Raw genomic sequence first — 19,600 nt, 5'->3', positions numbered from 1 at the left:
AAACAAAGTAAGACATCAAACATGAAAATCTGCCTTCAGATTCCTTCTAAAAGTCAGAGAGTTGTTTTTCTCCTTTATCATGTTTTTAAATGTTGGAATCCTCGTTGGATCCTCCCATCTTAAGACATCATAACGACGGTGGCCACACCCCTGGGATGGCTCCGCCGCTAGAGCACGAGACAATTAACCCCTGGGTCGCGGGTTCGAGTCCCGCTGCAGCGGGTTGGACTAGATGACCCTCGCCTCCCAACGCTGAAATTCTATGGTTCTATGCATCCCACCAAGGAACGAGGTCAGCGGAGGCGAACCTTGCAGCAATCTCACATTTCACACGCTCTCTCTTTCCTTCTCAGGTCCTCTCCGGCGATAAGTCCTAGCGGCGGCAGGAAAGGGCCCAAGACGAATAAAAGCAGTCGGGCGGCCGGTTCTCCCGGGTGGCGAGCAGCGTCACCAGAAGGGGGCGCCGAAGAACCGCGTGGAGCCGCGTCGGCACCTGAACCCGCCACCAACCGGCAAACCACCGCCAGCCTCCCCTTTCGAAATCCGGGAAAAGGGAGAGCCGGAAATGTCTCTGCCTTTACCCCTATATATACCGTATTTTTCGCTCTATAAGACGCACCAGACCACAAGACGCACCTAGTTTTTGGAGGAGGAAAACGGAAAAAAAAATATTCTGAATCTCAGAAGCCAGAACAGCAAGAGGGATCGCTGCGCAGTGAAAGCAGCGATCCCTCTTGCTGTTCTGGCTTCTGGGATAGCTGTGCAGCCTGCATTTGCTCCATAACACACACACACACATTCCCCCTTACTTTTTAGGAGGGAGAAAGTGAGTCTTATAGAGCAAAAAATACGGTATATATGTGCTGCAGGGAGGTTTTTGGTACCACTAAAATTTGGGGACTGGTATGGCGAAGGAGCCCTTTCTCCGAGTTGGGAGACGGGGATAAAAGCCAACCCAGAAAAAAGGGGCCTCGTGGATTTCGTTTTATTCTGCAAACTTCTTCTCCAAATAAATGTTACGACGTGTGCGTTGTGTGTTTGTCTCTCAGCCGAGTTTCTGTGCGTCTTATGGTCTTCTTTTCCCAAACCCCATAATCTACGCAGGCTCCGTCGCAGCCCAAAGCACCCCTTCCTTAACGAGAGGGTCTTACCAAGACCACAGGAATCTGGGCGTAAGAAATCGTCTAGCTAGGGAGACCAGGATTGTCTCTAAACCAAAGAGCCCAGGCTCCGGATGAGGCCAAAGCGCAGGTCCAGAAGGAGGGGGCGCCATATGGGTCACTTGGTCCAGGCCTCCAAAGCATATTCACAATCGCAGGGGCGTGCAAAGGTGGTGGTGAGCAGATTCCGTGTTATTTGTCAGCATAAGTTTTGTGGACATCATTTACCGCATTTTTCACTCTATAAGACACACTTTCCCCCTCCTATAACGGGGAAATGTGTGTGCATCTTATGGAACGAATGCAGGCTGAGCCGCTTTCGCTGAAGCCAGGAGAGCAAGAGGGATCGGTGCGCACCGATCCCTCTTGACGCTCCTGGATTCAGGGATAGCTGCCCGAAGCCTCCTGAGCGCAGCATGAGTGCTCCCCTCTCTCCCCTGCGCAGCTTTCCCTTCCTGCGCAGCACCCCTTCAGCAAAGCTGAAAGATTCCACCTAAACATTAGGAAGAACTTCCTGACAGTAAGAGCTGTTCGAGAGTGGAATTTGCTGCCAAGGAGTGTGGTGGAGTCTCCTTCTTTGGAGGTCTTTAAGCAGAGGCTTGGCAACCAGATGTCAGGAGTGCTCTGATGGTGTTTCCTGCTTGGCAGGGGGTTGGACTCGATGGCCCTTGTGGTCTCTTCCAACTCTAGGATTCTATGATTCTACCCTTGCGTGATTCGTTTCACTGCAGACATCACAAAGCGAGATTGGCCCCCGGCCGTTCCCCCTAAGCCCAAGACCTGCTGCAGTTCCCACAACGCCGCCTCTGAAAAGCTGCAACGACGGGCGGACGCGACGAATCGCGGGCCCTAAGATGACGAAGGCGGTTTCTGCCCGTTCCGGAGAGGGAGGCAAGGGACCGGCAGAGCTCGTCCGCCTGGGAAAGGAGCCCATCTAGGAAAACCCTGAACCCTAAACCTTGTTTTGTGAGATATCTTCCAAGAGAAGAAAAATAAAAAAAGGTAAAGGGACCCCTGACCATTAGGTCCAGTTGTGGCCGACTCTGGGGTTGCGGCGCTCATCTCGCTTTACTGGCCAAGGGAGCCGGCGTACAGCTTCCGGGTCATGTGGCCAGCATGACTAAGCCGCTTCTGGCGAACCAGAGCAGCGCACGGAAACGCCGTTTACCTTCCCACCGGAACGGTACCTATTTATCTACTTGTACTTTGATGTGCTTTCAAACTGCTAGGTTGGCAGGAGCAGGGACCGAGCAACGGGAGCTCACCCCGTCATTGCGGGGATTTGATCCGCCAACCTTCTGATCGGCAAGTCCTAGGCTCTGTGGTTTAATCCATAGCACCACCCGCGTCCCTAAAAGGTGAAGGGACCCCTGACCGTTAGGTCCAGTCGTGGCCGACTCTGGGGTTGCGGCGCTCATCTCGCTTTACTGGCCGAGGGAGCCGGCGTACAGCTTCCGGGTCGTGTGGCCAGCAGGACTAAGCCGCTTCTGGCAAACCAGAGCAGCACACGGAAACGCCTAAATCTCCGCTGCCTTGCAGGATATCTTCCAAGAGAAGAGAAATGCTCAGGAGTAAATCCTGCACAAAGCCGAAGAGCCATGGGGGCGGGACAAGCGTCCTGGGGTCACTGCAGTGAGAGTTCCGGGGGCTGAGACATCCATGGGCGCAGGGCGAGCCGCGCATGGGGGGGAGCCAGCGGTGGAGCAAGCCGTTCGGGTGGCCGGGGCAGGGCGTGTGCCCTGCACCCAGTGGTGGGACTAACTGCCCGTGGGGTCCGGGTCAACACAATCCACGGGGCCTCTGAGAAGTCTGCCTGCCTCCTCCCGCTCAGCCGCCCTATAGCTAGGCGGAGGCAGCGGGTGAACCGTTTTGAGGCAGCGCGGAGCCTGCAGGCCCCCAAGCCACCGCATCGCTCCCAGGAGAGACGCGTGGCTCGGGCGCGCTGCAGGTTCCGCAGTGAGTGCCGCCCGGCATTTTGTCACGCCCCCCTCAGTGGCAACACCCAGGGCGACCCGCCCCTACCGCACCCCCTTTCTGTGCCCGTTTTCATCTGTCAGGAGTGCGTGCAGGAGCCAGGGCCTGGGACCAGTAGGGCTTTGCAGGACTGGGGCCTTCCTAAGTTTGTTCTGAAGAGACAAGGCGCGGCCACACAGGTGAGGCTGATTGGTAACTCACAGCACCTGGTGGCAAGAGCCGGGAAGGGATATAAGGTCAGCATTTCCGTTCGGCTCTTTGCCACAGTAACACGTTCCCTGCCTTGATGTGTTTGGCTTCTTGCTTCTCGATCCTCGGACCCCTGACTTCGTGACTCCTGGCTTCTCGACCCTCGGACCCTTGACTTCGTGACTCCTTGCTCTTTGATCCTCGGACCCCTGACTTTGTGACTCCTTGCTTCTCGACCCTCGGACCCCTGACTTCGTGACTCCTTGCTTCTCAACCCTCGGACTCCTGACTTCGTGACTCCTTGCTTCTCAACCCTTGGACCTCTGACTTCACGACTCCTTGCTTCTCGACCCTCGGACCCTTGACTTCGTGACTCCTTGCTCCTCGACCCTCGGACCCTTGACTTCGTGACTCCTTGCTCCTCGACCCTCGGACCCTTGACTTCGTGACTCCCAGAATGCCTTTATCTTTGGGCATGTCCACCAAAGGTGAAAGAATGTACCTTCAACCTCTTGACATTTCCAGCATTTATTGTCAGGTAAGTGATAGATTTTTGCAAGCTTGACTGATATACACCTGTATATCATTTTCATAATATTCTCTCTTAAAGCATTAGATGCCGTAAATTTCATACCAGTGGTCCATAACCGTTCCCAGTCAGCGAACATTATGTTATGACCCAGGTCTTGGGCCCACTTAACCATCACTGATTTCACTTCCTCATCCTGTGTATTCCATTTCAACAGGAAGTTGTACATTCTTGACAAAATCTTGGTTTTGGGTTCTAGCAGTTCTGTTTCCAATTTTGATTTTTCCACCTGGAAGCCAATTTTTCTATCCATTTTAAAAGCCTCCATTATTTGGTGATAGTGAAGCCAATCTCAGACTTTACTTTTTAATTTATCAAAACTCTGTAATTTCAATTTATCTCCGTCTTGTTCTAAAATCTCCCAATATTTTGGCCAGTTGGCCTCCATATTGAGTTTTTTTAGTGCTTTTGCTTCCATTGGAGACAACCACCTTGGAGTCTTGTTTTCAAGCAAATCTTTATACCTCATCCAAACTTTAAACAATGCATTCCTAACAATGTGAATTTTAAACATTCTATGCACTTTAACCTTGTCATACCATAGATATGCATGCCAACCAAAGGCGTTATTAAATCCTTCTAAATCCAAAATGTCAGTGTTTTCAAGAAGTAGCCATTCTTTTAGCCAGCAAAGAAGCTGCTGCTTCATAATAAAGTTTCAGGTCTGGCAGGGCAAAGCCTCCTCTTTCCTTTGCATCAGTTAATACTTTGAATTTTATCCTTGGCTTTTTGCCCTGCCAGACAAATCTAGATATGTCTTTTTGCCACTTCTTGAAACAGTCAGTTTTGTCTATAATTTGCAATGTCTGAAATAAAAACAACATTCTTGGCAATACATTCATGCTGACTTTGTGACTCCTTGCTTCTCAACCCTCAGACCCTTGACTTTGTGCCTCCTTGCTTCTCAACCCTCGGACCCCTGACTTCGTGACTCCTTGCTTCTCGACCCTCGGACCCCTGACTTCGTGACTCCTTGCTCCTCGACCCTCGGACCCCTGACTTCGTGACTCCCTGCTTCTCAACCCTCGGACCACTGACTTCGTGACTTCTTGCTTCTCGACCCTCGGACCCCTGACTTCATGACTCCTTGCTCCTCGACCCTCGGACCCCTGACTTCGTGACTCCTTGCTTCTCAACCCTCGGACCCCTGACTTCGTGACTCCTTGCTTCTCGACCCTCGGACCCCTGACTTCGTGACTCCTTGCTCCTCGACCCTCGGACCCCTGACTTCGTGACTCCCTGCTTCTCAACCCTCGGACCACTGACTTCGTGACTTCTTGCTTCTCGACCCTCGGACCCCTGACTTCATGACTCCTTGCTCCTCGACCCTCGGACCCCTGACTTCGTGACTCCTTGCTTCTCAACCCTCGGACCCCTGACTTCGTGACTCCTTGCTTCTCGACCCTCGGACCCCTGACTTCGTGACTCCTTGCTTCTCAACCCTTGGACCCCTGACTTTGTGACTTCTTGCTTCTCGACCCCGGGGACATTACTTCCGTGCCGCTAACACAGCCGTTTGGGCCTCACCCCCGGAAGCGCACTCCATTGCCTCTCAAGACGCCCAGATGCCAATAAACTTCTAACAACGGGGGCAAGCAAATGGCCGGCAAATTTCGCCTCCCCACCTTGTCCGTCCGCCCACACCCTGCCCAACCATCGCACGTCCCGGTGGAATGGATTTAGGTTTGGAGAAAAAGGAGTCCTGCAAACAGTCAAGTAAACAAGAGGCTGGCTTTTATTGACTCAAAACGAACGAGGAGAACGTTCCCACCCGCTTGCCCCACATCTCCAGCTTCAGCCAACCCTCCCAGTCTAGGGAGAAGTCTTTATTGGGCTCGTTCGGCGTGGGTCTGGAGCCTTTCGTGCCGGGCAGAGGGCCAAAGCACGTCCGGCCAAGCCCCTCGCGTCGGGCCTGCGTGCGAGGCAGGTCAGAACCCAGACCGGGTAAGGAAGCGGGCAGGGGGGCTGGGGGGGGAGAGAGCGATCCGAACGTTGCTCGCTTGCAGGGGGTGTTCCTCTCCCCCCCCCCCCGCCGAAAAAAACCTCCTTCCTCCTCCTCCTGTGGGACGTCCCGTCAAGAGCTTTCTTCAGAATCGTACTTGAAATCTTGGAGAATTTCGCTGATTGCCTCGATGGTTTGAATTAGCCTGTTTCGGGCGGATGGAAACGATAAATAAAGGAGCATATGGAGGCGATTAGGCACGCTCTTGGCTCGGGCCGCCCGGCCCTGCCCACCTCCCTCCCCGGCCCTCGCCGCTTGTTTATGAAACGCAGCGATCCAATGGCCCGTGGGAAGCCAAAAATCCCAAGTGCCGAAGCAGAGCAATCGGGGGGGGGGGGACCTCTCCAAAGACCCCTCTTCTGCAAAAATAAAAAGGGTTTTTTTGGGGGGCTCTGAATCTCCACACCAACCCACACCCCGCAAAATCTATCCTGTAAAGGGGTCTGGGTCCAGAGAGAGAGAGCGGTTCTGCCTCTCCACCCAAGGCATTGTGGGAGATTGCAAGCAGGGGGGATTGTGGGAGACTGCAGGTAGGGGGGGATTGTGGGAGATTGCGACCAGGGGGGGCACTGTGGGAGACTGCGACCAGGGGGGGCACTGTGGGAGACTGCGACCAGGGGGGGGCACTGTGGGAGACTGCGACCGGGGGGGCACTGTGGGAGACTGCGACCAGGGGGGGCACTGTGGGAGACAGCGACCAGGGGGGGGCACTGTGGGAGAAAGGGGGCATTGTGGGAGATTGCGACCAGGGGGGGCATTGTGGGAGAAAGGGGGCATTGTGGGAGATTGCGACCGGGGGGACATTGTGGGAGACTGCGACCAGGGGGGGCACTGTGGGAGACTGCGATCGGGGGGGGCACTGTGGGAGACTGTGACCAGGGGGGGCATTGTGGGAGACTGCGATCGGGGGGGGCACTGTGGGAGACTGTGACCGGGGGGGGCATTGTGGGAGACTGCGACCGGGGGGGCACTGTGGGAGAAAGGGGAGATTGTGGGAGACTGCGACCGGGGGGGGCATTGTGGGAGACTGCGACCGGGGGGGGCACTGTGGGAGACTGCGACCAGGGGGGGGCACTGTGGGAGACTGTGACCGGGGGGGCACTGTGGGAGACTGTGACCAGGGGGGGCACTGTGGGAGACTGTGACCGGGGGGGGCACTGTGGGAGACTGCGACCGGGGGGGGCACTGTGGGAGACTGCGACCGGGGGGGGCACTGTGGGAGACTGCGACCGGGGGGGGCACTGTGGGAGACAGCGACCGGGGGGGGCACTGTGGGAGACTGCGACCGGGGGGGGGCACTGTGGGAGACTGCGACCGGGGGGGGCACTGTGGGAGACTGCGACCGGGGGGGCATTGTGGGAGACTGCGACCGGGGGGGGCACTGTGGGAGACTGCGACCGGGGGGGGCAATGTGGGAGACTGCGACCGGGGGGGGGCAATGTGGGAGACTGTGACCAGGGGGGGCATTGTGTGAGACTGTGACCAGGGGAGGCATTGTGGGAGATTGCGACCGGGGGGGCACTGTGGGAGACTGCGACCGGGGGGGGGCACTGTGGGAGACTGCGACCGGGGGGGGCACTGTGGGAGACTGCGACCGGGGGGGGCACTGTGGGAAACTGCGACCGGGGGGGGCACTGTGGGAGACTGCGACCGGGGGGGGCAATGTGGGAGACTGCGACCGGGGGGGGCAATGTGGGAGACTGCGACCGGGGGGGGCAATGTGGGAGACTGCGACCGGGGGGGGGCATTGTGTGAGACTGTGACCAGGGGAGGCATTGTGGGAGATTGCGACCGGGGGGGCATTGTGGGAAACTGCGACCGGGGGGGCATTGTGGGAGACTGTGACCAGGGGGGGCACTGTGGGAGACTGTGACCAGGGGGGGCACTATGGGAGACTGCGACCGGGGGGGACACTGTGGGAGACTGCGACCGGGGGGGACACTGTGGGAGACTGCGACCGGGGGGGCACTGTGGGAGACTGCGACCGGGGGGGGCACTGTGGGAGACTGCTACCGGGGGGGATTGCAAGCAAGGGGGGATTGTGGGAGATTGCGACCAGCGGGGGCACTGTGGGAGACTGCGACCAGGGGGGGCACTGTGGGAGACTGCGACCAGGGGGGGCACTGTGGGAGACTGCGACCAGGGGGGGCACTGTGGGAGACTGCGACCAGGGGGGGCACTGTGGGAGACTGCGACCAGGGGGGGCATTGTGGGAGACTGCGACCAGGGGGGCACTGTGGGAGACTGTTACTGGGGGGGGTGCCTTGTGGGAGACTGCGACCAGGGGGGGCACTGTGGGAGACTGCGACCGGGGGGGCACTGTGGGAGACTGCGACCGGGGGGGGCACTGTGGGAGACTGCGACCGGGGGGGGGCACTGTGGGAGACTGCGACCGGGGGTGGCACTGTGGGAGACTGCGACCGGGGGTGGCACTGTGGGAGACTGCGACCGGGGGTGGCACTGTGGGAGACTGCGACCGGGGGGGGCACTGTGGGAGACTGCGACCGGGGGTGGCATTGTGGGAGACTGCGACCAGGGGTGGCATTGTGGGAGACTGCTACCAGGGGGGGGCATTGTGGGAGACTGCGACCATGGGGGGGGCACCGTGGGAGACTGCTACCGGGGGGGGCACCGGGGGGGACTGCTACCAGGGGGGGCATTGTGGGAGACTGCTACCAGGGGGGGCATTGTGGGAGACTGCGACCGGGGGGGCCTTGTGGGAGACTGCGACCGGGGGGGTCAATGTGGGAGACTGCGACTGGGGGGGCACTGGGGGAGACTATGACCGGGGGGGCACTGTGGGAGACTGCGACCGGGGGGGCACTGTGGGAGACTGCGACCAGGGGGGGCATTGTGGGAGACTGCTACCAGGGGGGGGCATTGTGGGAGACTGCGACCAGGGGGGGCACCGTGGGAGACTGCTACCGGGGGGGGCACCGGGGGGGACTGCTACCAGGGGGGGCATTGTGGGAGACTGCTACCAGGGGGGCATTGTGGGAGACTGCGACCGGGGGGGTCAATGTGGGAGACTGCGACTGGGGGGGCACTGGGGGAGACTATGACCGGGGGGGCATTGTGGGAGACTGCGACCGGGGGGGCACTGTGGGAGACTGCGACCAGGGGGGGCATTGTGGGAGATCAGGTCCCGTCGGTCCAAAAAGAGCACCCCTTTTCTCAGAGAGATTTGTTGCGGCAGAAAAGACACGGGCGCTATATTAGAGCAGGGAGGCGTGAGTTTATCGGGTAGGATACTATTTTGCAGCGAATTGTATCGTTGGAAGGGACCCCGAGGATCATCCAGCCCACCCCTCTGCAATTTGGGAACCATTCGCCCAGCATGGGACTCGAACCCACGACCTTTGAGATTAAACAGCCTTACGCTCTACCGACTGAGCTGTCCACAAAAACAGATTTAAGCTTGCTTTTTCTCAAGGTTTTTGTGAGAAATGAACTGGGATTGCCAACGGACTGAAGGGGTCGTGAATTTGAGTTGGGCATGGAAATTAAATCTAATTGTTTCCCCGGCATGACTTTGGCAGGAAAGGGAGCCAGTTTGTCTTCTGAGCCATTTTTTTTAAAAATTGTCAATTTTAGGTGAGTTTCATGCAGGTTAGGGTCAAATCTGAAACTAGCAAGAACCAGCCCACCCGACTTCCGACAGATCAACACAGATTCCTGAACTTCTGTCAGAGCTCTGTTTGACAAAATATACAGGATCTGGGCCAAAAACCACAACCCACAGATATGGCAGTGGGTCCACGGGGGGGGGGGAGGAGTTTAACCCCCCCCAGACACTGACTCTCTCCCAGCTGTGCCCCCCTTTTACTTTCTCCCCAAATTGTTAATTTCTACTTTTGTAGCACGAAATTAAAAGACGCCTGCTTCTTGGGAGAAAAGCAATGACAAACCTAGACAGCGTCTTAAAAAGCAGAGACATCACCTTGCCAACAAAGGTCCGTATAGTAAAAGCTCTGGTTTTCCCAGTAGTGATGTATGGAAGTGAGAGCTGGACCATCAAGAAGGCTGATGGCCGAAGAATGGATGCTTTTGAATTCTGGTGCTGGAGGAGACTCTTGAGAGTCCCATGGACTGCAAGAAGATCCAACCTCTCCATTCGGAAGGAAATCAGCCCCGAGTGCTCACTGGAAGGACAGATCCTGAAGCTGAGGCTCCAAGACTTTGGCCAGCTCATGAGAAGAGAAGACTCCCTGGAAAAGACCCTGATGTTGGGAAAGATGGAGGGCGCAAGGAGAAGGGGACGACAGAGGACGAGATGGTGGGACAGTGTTCTCCAAGCTACCAGCATGAGTCTGACCAAACTGCGGGAGGCAGTGGAAGACAGGAGTGGCTGGCGTGCTCTGGTCCAGGGGGTCACGAAGAGTCGGACACGACTAAACGACACAACAACAACAAGCCTGAAACCAACAGGACTCCCCTCTTAAAACAAGGACTGAGAGGCGTCTCTGCATGCAGACACTTTGAGAGTTATGGTCGAGTTTTGGGAAATAAAAATAAACGCATTTGGTTTTTTTCTGGTTGGAGAGCCTTTATGCAATCCGGGGGGGGGGGGTGTTGTTTAAAAGCAAAAGCGTTGCACCCCTCTTTCCAATTTACAACCACAGGGGTCCCCCTCACTTACTTCTGCTTGAGCTCCCGAACCTCTTGGGGGTGGGCTTCTACGCCGGGGTGGTCCTGAGCATTCTGTTTCGCAAGCTGCAGCTGAGCTGTCTGGGAAGGGGAGAGAAACGAGGAGGTGAGACCCTCACGGCGGAGACGAAAGGGGGCGCAGAAATCACCAGCCCCCCCTCTCCCCAGTTTGCTGGGGCGGCAGTGTGCAAGAGGGGCAGTGCCGTGCAGTGGTTAGCGACCCGGACCCGAAAGGCAGGAGCAGACCTGGGTTTGAATCCAACCTCTGGCTGGTCACTAACCAACCTTACAGGACTGTTGTCAAGATTAAAAGGGAAGGCAGAGAGGGAGAGAGAGAATTAGCCCCTGAGAGCAAAGGCAGGCTATAAGCGCAATAATATTCATTTATAAATACAGTGGTGCCTCGCAAGACGAAAAGAATCCGTTCCGTGAGTCTCTTCGTCTAGCGGTTTTTTCGTCTTGCGAAGCAAGCCCATTAGCGGATTAGCGCTATTAGTGGTTTAGCGGCTATTAGCGGCTATTAAAGGCTTAAGGGATTAGCGGATTAGCTGCTAAAAGGCTATTAGCAGCTTAGTGCCTTAGAAAAAGGGGGTGGGAAGCGAAAAAAAACCCCCAGGAATCGCAAAACATTTTCGTCTTGCGAAGCAAGCCCATAGAGAAATTCGTCCTGTGAAGCACCTCCAAAACGGAAAACCCTTTCGTCTAGCGGGTTTTCCGTCTTGCGAGGCATTCGTCTTGCGGGGCACCAGTGTAATTTTTTTTAAATGTTTTATTATAGAACGAAATAAGCCAGTATTTCAGGATTTACCTAACAAAATAATGTTTTTGCTAAAGCTTTCTTTTCCCCCCTTTTATACTTTTATTAGTTTTTTTAACATATCATTTCTAACAACCACACACGTAACTTATACACTATTTTAGGCTTCCGTCAACACCTCTGATGATTTGCCGTCTCTTATCACTTTCTCTCCCCCCCCACCGCCGTTTTTGCTGTAAATAATATTTGTTCGTTCGTTTGAAAGAGAGATCAGGTCAGTTCGCAAGGCGAAACAATAAACGAGGCGTTTATTGCGCAAGGGGCGTTCCGGCTTTTTGCGAGCTGGGTAGCTCAGCCGGTTACAGCGTGGTAAGAATTAAAGAATTCTAGAGCAGGAAAGGGGGACCTCCAGAGTCATCTAGTCGAACCCCCTGCAATGAAGGAAACTTTAGCCGAAGCATCTGTTGCAGATGGGAGACAGTGACAGGGTGGCAGGTTCGAATCCCGTAAGGGACGGCCGCATATCCTTGCGTTGCAGGGGGTTGAGCTAGGCCGCTTCCAATGCCATGATTCCATGAATACATATACACACAAGCCGCTCAAAAAACCCCAAAGCTCTCAAGGGACGTCCGCACCTGATATTCCAGGCACCACCGATCCCGATTACAAGATTGAAACACTCTTCTAGCACAAAACCGGAAGGGGATCAGTTTTTGCATCTGTAAAATGGGCGCAAATTGAGACCGGCCTCCACGCGCCCCTTCTTTCTCTCACCAGCTCGAGTTTCTCTTTCTCCTTCTCCTGGAGGCGCCCCAGGTGCTGGGCGAGGTCAGGCCGCCCGCGGGGGCCCTCCAGCTGCTCCTTGATCTGCAGGATCTCCCGTGAGATCCCACTGAAGGCCTGGGTGATCTCGTGCACCAGCTGGCGGTAGCGGGCGAAGTCGTAGTTGGGGCCGCTTCGGAGATACGCCCGGTGGCCCCTGGCGGGAAAGAGGGGGGAGAAAAGAGTTGAGAGAAGCAGCGGTGTACCCATTGCCTGGACCTGAAGACCGAGGTCTGGGCCGAATGCAGAATGTCCCGACTTTGTGCTTCCTGGCACAGAATCGGAGAGTTGGGAAGGACCTCAATGGCCTCTTTTAAATCAGGTGTGTGAGTGCCTGGAGGCGGTTGGAGGATGGATGGCGGCTAACAGATTGAGGTTGAATCCCGACAAGACAGAAGGACTGTTTTGGGCGGACAGGAGGCGGGCAGGTGTGGAGGACTCCCTGGTCCTGAATGGGGTAACCGTGCCCCCGAAGGACCAGGTGAGCAGCCTGGGGGCATTTTGGGCTCACAGCTGTCCATGGAGGCGCAGGTCAATTCTGCATCCAGGGCAGCTCCATGTGGTACGCAGGATGAGACCCTCCCTGCCCGCAGACTGTCTTGCCAGAGCGGTGCATGCTCTGGTTATCTCCCGCTTGGACTACTGCCATGCGCTCTACGTGGGGCTACCTTTGAAAGAGACTCGGAAACTGCAACTAATCCAGAATGCGGCAGCTAGACTGCGGAATGGGAGTGGCCGCTGAGACCACATGACACCGGTCTTGAAAGACCTACGTTGGCTCCCAGGACGTTTCCGAGCACAACTCAAAGTGTTGGTGCTGAGCTTGAAAGCCCTAAATGGCCCAGTATCCCTGAAGGAGCATCTCCACCCCCATCGTTCTGCCCGGACACCTGGGTCCATCTCCTGAGGGCCTTCTGGCGATTCCCTCCCTGAGACAAGTGAGGTTACAGGTAACCAGGCAGAGGGCCTTCTAGGTGGTGGCGCCTGCCCTGTGGAACGCCCTCCCAGCAGATGTCAAGGAAATAAGCAACTATCTGACTTTTAGAAGTCATCTGAAGGCAGCCCTGTACAGGGATTTAAACAAAAGCAAAAACCCTGCATTGTGGAGGGTTGGCCTAGATGCCTTTGGGGCTATCTCCCAAATCTTAAAGGTAAAGTTAAGGTAAAGGGACCCCTGACCATTAGGTCCAGTCGTGGCCGACTCTGGGGTTGCGCCGCTCATCTCGCTTTACTGGCCGAGGGAGTCGGCGTACAGCTTCCGGTCATGTGGCCAGCAGGACTAAGCCGCTTCTGGCGAACCAGAGCAGCGCAGCAAACGCCATTTACCTCCCCGCCAGAGTGGTACCTATTTATCTACTTGCACTTTGACGTGTTTTCGAACTGCTAGGTTGGCAGGAGCAGGGACCGAGCCACGGGAGCTCACCCCGTCATTGCGGGGATTCGAACCGCCGACCTTCTGATCGGCAAGTCCTAGGCTCTGTGGTTTAACCCACAGCGCCACCCGCGTCCCTCTCCCAAATCTAAAAAGCCCCCACCCCTTTGGCGTGGCCTCGCTGGGCTGGGTTTGCAAGAGGCATGGGTGAATTAGGATCGCACACACACCAGCCTGCCTGGCCAGGGGGGGGGGACGTCACCCCTGCCAAGTGGGTTGGCGGGAGGGGGGGCGGTTGAGAAGCCAGGCCCGCTCGGTCGGAGTCGTGGGGGGTTGCCGGAGGGTCTCGGTTCTCGATTCCCCAGAAGTCAATTACCGCCCCCCTGCCCAGAGACTTCGCTCCAGAGCGCCTTCTCTCTGCAAATCGAAGACAGGTGTTTAGGGAGGGAGGTTTTCCACCCCCCGTTCTGCTCATCTGGTGTTCATCAGGGGGCACCCGAGCCAAAAAAAGCCCTGGGTGCGGCAGGAAAAGCGGGGAGGGGACCCCCCCACCCCTTCTGGGCCTCCTTCCCCTGTTGGACGGAGAGGCACGGAAATTGGGGGCAGCCCAGAAAAGAATGGGGGTGAGATCCTTGAGGGGGTCTCGAAACCACCTTTCTGGGGTCCTGAAAACCGGCCAACGGTAAACTTGGGTTGCTGGGATCCTGGCGTTTTCGGGTCCTCTTCTCTATTTGCTGTTGTTTATTTGAAAACAAACCAGCCAAACGAAACGAAGCAATAATAATAAACAGCCGTTGAGAGCAGGAAGAATAAGATCGCAGGATAATAACATTAGGACGCGGCGCAAAACACGCCCCGTAGTGGGACGCGCGTATATGTACCCAATGCGTCGCCGTGGAGCTCATATTTAGAAAGTTGGACTACAACGCCCATCGTCCAGTGCTGTTGGCCGAGCTGGCAGTGGACGATGGGCTTTGTAGTCCCATAACTTCGGGTCCAGGCCAGGCATTCTCAGAGGCCTCAATCGGGCACCTCAACGGGAAGCCACTCTGGCCACGTCCCCCACCCCAACTAAATAAAACCCCAACCGGCCGGCGATACTCACTCTTCGAAGAGGTGGTAGGCTTCGACCCGTTCGCTCTGAAGGGCATAGAAGCGGTGGACGAGGGTCTGAACGTCCGCTTCCAACTGCAAATGGACGAAAAAGGGAATTAAGCTTGGGAGATGTGTTTTGATGGAGCGAGGGGCCGAAGCTCTTGGTACCGTGGCAGGATTCGATCACAAGAGCGGCTTTCCTCTCCTGAGATTCCCAGTCACGGACGGCTCTGGGGTTGCGGCGCTCATCTCGCTTTAGTGGCCAAGGGAGCCGGCGTACAACTTCCGCGTCATGTGGCCAGCAGGACTAAGCCGCTTCTGGCGAACCAGAGCAGCGCACGGAAACGCCGTTTACCTTCCCGCCGGAGCGGTACCTATTTATCTACTTGCACTTTGACGTGCTTTCGAACTGCTAGGTTGGCAGGAGCAGGGACCGAGCAACGGGAGCTCACCCCGTCATTGCGGGGATTCGAACCGCCGACCTTCTGATCGGCAAGTCCTAGGCTCTGTGGTTTAACCCACATCGCCACCCGCGTCCCAATTGTACATAATTGACTTTTTATTTCTATTCTTTGTATAGCGTATTGTTCTTAACCCGATGTACCACTGTATACCTGGTACCTCAGGTTAAGTACTTAATTCGTTCCGGAGGTCCGTTCTTAACCTGAAACTGTTCTTAACCTGAAGCACCACTCTAGCTAATGGGGCCTCCCGCTGCCGCCACACGATTTCTGTTCTCATCCTGAAGCAAAGTTCTTAACCCAAGGTACTATTTCTGGGTTAGCGGCTTCTGTAACCTGAAGCGTATGTAACCCGAGGTACCACTGTATTTACTGGCCTACTTAATTTATAGAGTTTGCCCTATAGCAGAAGAAGTCTAGGAAGACAGTGGGGGAGAGTAGTGGTTAGAGAGGGCCGGGCCAGGACCTGGGTTCGAATTCTGACAGTGTCACAAAGCTCTCTAGGCCAAGGATTCCTGCATCGCTGGGGGTTGGTTTGGATGACCGCCGGGGTCCCTTCCGATTTGACAATTCTCTGATAATGTGGTCACAGCTGACCCAGGAAGTATAAAACCATGCAGCCCCATGAGTGATTCCCAAAATACCATTATAAATTAGCCTCTTGCATATATATCTGAAAGACGTACAGAAACTCACAGAGAGAGACGTCAGGACTAATTTATATCAGGTCTAATTTGAGACGAAGAAACAGAACAAAAAGCCTTTCACTTTTCTGAGCTTTCGTATTCGCACAATGTCTGTAGCAGAACAGCCAGCCGCTCTCAAATATCTACCCATATTCTGCAAACAAATAAAGAAACCATTTCTACCATGAAATGCTTAAATGTTATTCTTTTATTGTCTTTAAATCTTCCTGCCACGCTTGGGCTATGCTCTCCTTGCCAAAACCAGCTCTTGCCGGCAGCTAGACCTTGGCTCTGTATAGTCTTTGGTACATTAAAAGTCTCTCTCTCTCTATTTTATTAAAAGAGTCTCGGCCGCAGAAAACAAAGCGATGGAAGGAAACAAGAGGAGAAGAAATAATCGTTTTTAAAAGTCTCTCTGTTTTGCGTGTGTGCAAAACAAGGAACCCACAGCGACGGCGGGCTTCATTCCGCTTCGAGAAATATAGGTATATATTACGTGCAAATCGTGGGCTGGAAGGGGTTGGGGATATGGGTTTCAAAGCCCCCACCCTGAGCTGGCAAGTCCACAAACCTAAAACTCCGGCCCCCATTCCCCAAAAACCTGAGCTCTGGAACGGACGGTGTCCGGTTTGGCTTCCGTGCCAAATCTGGCTTTCGATCACACTCCATAAGGAGGTTTCCGCTAGGCTGTTCTGAAGCCTGGCCTGGGCCAAAGGAACACGCCGGCGGCACAGAATTGGGGGGCTGGGAGGGTCTCCTGAGGGTCATCCAAACCAACCCCCTTGTGATGGAGGTAGGAATCGCAGGCGAAACCCGCAGCTGTGTTTTTTCTCCTCCTCCTACACCAAGGGGAAGGGTCTTAATCAGGGGTTAGCAATTTTTTTCAGCAGGGGGCCAGTCCACTGTCCCTCAGACCTTGTGGGGGGCTGGACTATAATATTATTAATAATAATAATTTGTTTATACCCCGACCATCTGGCTGAGCTTCCCCGGCCATCCATCCCAACCCGCTTGCAAGGGTGGTTGGGTGGTCCTCTGTTTAGCCGAGATTTCTGCCTTGCAAGCGGGTTGGGATGGATGACCTCCGGGGACCCCTTTCCAACTTAAAAAAATATTATTGGAAATTTCAACACAATAATTTTAACAATAATACACCATCCAACTTTACGATCCTTAGAAGAACAAGTCCTTTGCGTCATGCCTGGCTGTGGGCTCGCCGGATCGTGGATCGTCTCGTTGAATGTTAATTAAAAAATGTAAATAAATAAGAGATATGCCCCATATACACAGACCCGCCGGCTTCCTGGTCTCTGTCCCGTTTCTACAGCAAACTGCCGGCCTCGCGGCAGACGGCATCAATTCAGAGACACCTCCAGGACGCAGTTTTGGCATGCACAGACAAATTTCCCCCCCAATCTCCTGTTGCAAAGAAAGTTGTGGGTGGGTTGCAGGAGAAATTGACAGCCTGCGCCAAACCCCCCAGGCACAACAACAGCAGCTGGGGGGGGGTGGTGTTTCCGTTCCCCCACCCAATTAAAACCGACAGTTTAAATGCGCTTTCCAGGCCATGGGGCTCCAAAACGCCTTCGTGGCAGGCCGCCCAAACCGCCCCTGCCTTGGCGGAAACATCTATCCATCCTGGGGCGGCAGTTGGGGTCTGTGTGTGTCCCATCTCAGACAAGCTAATGTTTCCCCCCTTCCCTGTCCCGCTGACTGATTGGAACTGGCGGGTGCTGGGTTCGAGTCTCGCCTCCCGACACCGACCCTTTAGTGCGGGAGAGAAGGAACAGCCAGCCAGGCTGTCTTTGCCCTCAGTCTGGAATATGGGTTTAAAGGACGCCAGCCGGCCTTACAGGGCTGTTGTGAACGTTGCGGCCGTGTAGTAGTAGTAGTAGTAGTAGTAATAATAATAATAATAATAATAATAATTTTATTATTTATACCTTGCCCATAGGGTTGGGATGCAGCCATTCTCAACCACCAGGGATAACTTCTTATTATTATTGGAAGTGAGAGCTGGACCATCAAGAAGGCTGATCGCCGAAGAATGGATGCTTTTGAATTCTGGTGCTGGAGGAGACTCTTGAGAGTCCCATGGACTGCAAGAAGATCAAACCTCTCCATTCGGAAGGAGATCAGCCCTGAGTGCTCACTGGAAGGACAGATCCTGAAGCTGAGGCTCCAAGACTTTGGCCACCTCATGAGAAGAGAAGACTCCCTGGAAAAGACCCTGATGCTGGGAAAGATGGAGGGCGCAAGGAGAAGGGGACGACGGAGGACGAGATGGTGGGACAGTGTTCTCGAAGCTGCGAACATGAGTTTGACCAAACTGCAGGAGGCAGTGGAAGACAGGAGGGCCTGGCGTGCTCTGGTCCAGGGGGTCACGAAGAGGCGGACACGACTAAACAACAACAATAGACTGTGCCCGTGCATTCCAGCTACGACTCCCGGACGGCCATCGACCGTGCTGGCAGGGGTTTCAAGGGTCGGGAGACATAGATATCGCCCCCCCACCCCAGAGTCTGACATCAGCGGGAAGGCTAATTCTCCTCCGATCAATTAGCCTAACCCGAGAACATCAGAACTGCTCCCTGAGAGCTCAGAAGTCAAGTTTCCAGTCCTCATTGTTCTGAATTAAAAGACCCGGTTTTAAATAGGAAGAAACAGGCACACCAGGCTACTGGGGGTCGAATCTGAGACCTGGAATAGACTTATAGAATTGCGGAATCATACGGTTGGAAGGGACCTGATGGTCATTTAATCCACCCCCTGCAATGCAGAGATCGCCGGCTTCAAATAAAAATGAGCCGAGGTTCCAGTCCTCATGGTTTCGAGCTCTACCGCCCTGAAACGCTCCGCTCAGTCGGCTCAAGCAAGGGACATGTAAGTACAGCATTCGAATCTTAGATCTCACCAGATGTCCAAGAGAAAAATAACTACCAAACTTTTAGAAGACATCTGAAGGCAGCCCTGTTTAGGGAAGCTTTTAATGTTTAATACGTTCTTGTATTTTAGTGTTTTGTCGGAAGCCGCCCAGAGTGGCTGGGGAAACCCAGCCAGATAGGCGGGGTACAGATAATAAATTATTATTATTATTATTATTATTATTATTATTATTATTATTTATTTGCGCATTAATGGTTCCCCATGTCCCTTTCTGGGTGCGCTGCCGGGGGCCGAAACCCTTCCCTGCTCCCCACCTCCAATTCCCGCAGAAAAGCTGGGCCAGAAAAAGAAAAAGAAGAAAAAAGCTTGTCAGAAAGCTCTGCTGCTGCCGGTCCGTGCTGGGAATAATAGCTTAGATGGGAAAGGAATGAACAGAACGAGGAAGTTTATAAAGTGCGCGCGCCCTCCGGTGGCCGCTGCTGGTATCGCCACTTTTAATTCCAAATTTCCTTTTACTGTATTTGGGGGTTTTTTTTGCAGGGTTTGCAGCAAAAGCCTCTTAAATTTTGGACTCTGCTCCCTCCCCCCAGCAATTGCTGCCCATTGCAATTTTGCAGCGCCCTTGGCCCTCCCATGCAAATGCAGAGGGAAGCCCCCAGCCTCATTTTAAGGGGATCCCTTGCTCTCACCATTGCAGCAATTCTGGTTCTTCCCAGGCTGTCCTCCACCGGCACCGTAGAGGCACGAAAATAATAGAGATGACCCTTCCCTCCACCTAGGCATGGCATTTCCTGGATCACTATAAAAAGTCTCCCCCCCCCCCCAAATAATAATAATTGTGCCCCTCCCACACTCAGAGACCAATGCATTAATTCATTCCTCTCCTTGATTTAATGCTCGGTTTTTGATCTGATCCCATCTTTCCTTCTCCAACCAAGTGCTCTTGAAAGTGACCGTGGG

General features: G+C 54.7%; 2 protein-coding genes across 3 annotated transcripts in view; one reads left to right on the top strand and one right to left on the bottom strand.

Moving 5' to 3' along the window:
* The window catches only part of CRLF1 (cytokine receptor like factor 1), a 28,004-nt gene extending 27,412 nt beyond the window's left edge, over positions 1-592 (top strand). The window contains exon 8 of one of the 2 annotated variants that reach the window (XM_083421791.1): positions 354-592. In XM_083421791.1, the coding sequence (XP_083277917.1) occupies positions 354-377 (24 nt within the window). In that variant the 3' untranslated portion in view covers positions 378-592. The remainder of the gene's footprint in view (positions 1-353) is intronic. The other variant, XM_083421790.1, reaches the window with a different exon arrangement.
* A 5,037-nt stretch (positions 593-5,629) lies between these two features.
* Positions 5,630-19,443, bottom strand: REX1BD (required for excision 1-B domain containing). The gene is made up of 5 exons (XM_083421958.1): positions 19,330-19,443; positions 14,618-14,700; positions 12,093-12,297; positions 10,554-10,642; positions 5,630-6,059 (listed from the first exon to the last, which is right to left on the bottom strand). Exons 1-5 carry the CDS (start codon positions 19,426-19,428, stop codon positions 5,987-5,989), a joined length of 549 nt encoding a protein of 182 aa, XP_083278084.1. The 5' UTR covers positions 19,429-19,443; the 3' UTR covers positions 5,630-5,986.
* Positions 19,444-19,600: the final 157 nt, after the last annotated feature.

The sequence above is a fragment of the Podarcis tiliguerta genome, assembly GCF_965153285.1.
Source record: "Podarcis tiliguerta genome assembly, chromosome: 18".
Classification (NCBI taxonomy): Eukaryota; Metazoa; Chordata; class Lepidosauria; order Squamata; family Lacertidae; genus Podarcis; species Podarcis tiliguerta.
This window is presented reverse-complemented; position numbering and strand designations above follow the sequence as displayed.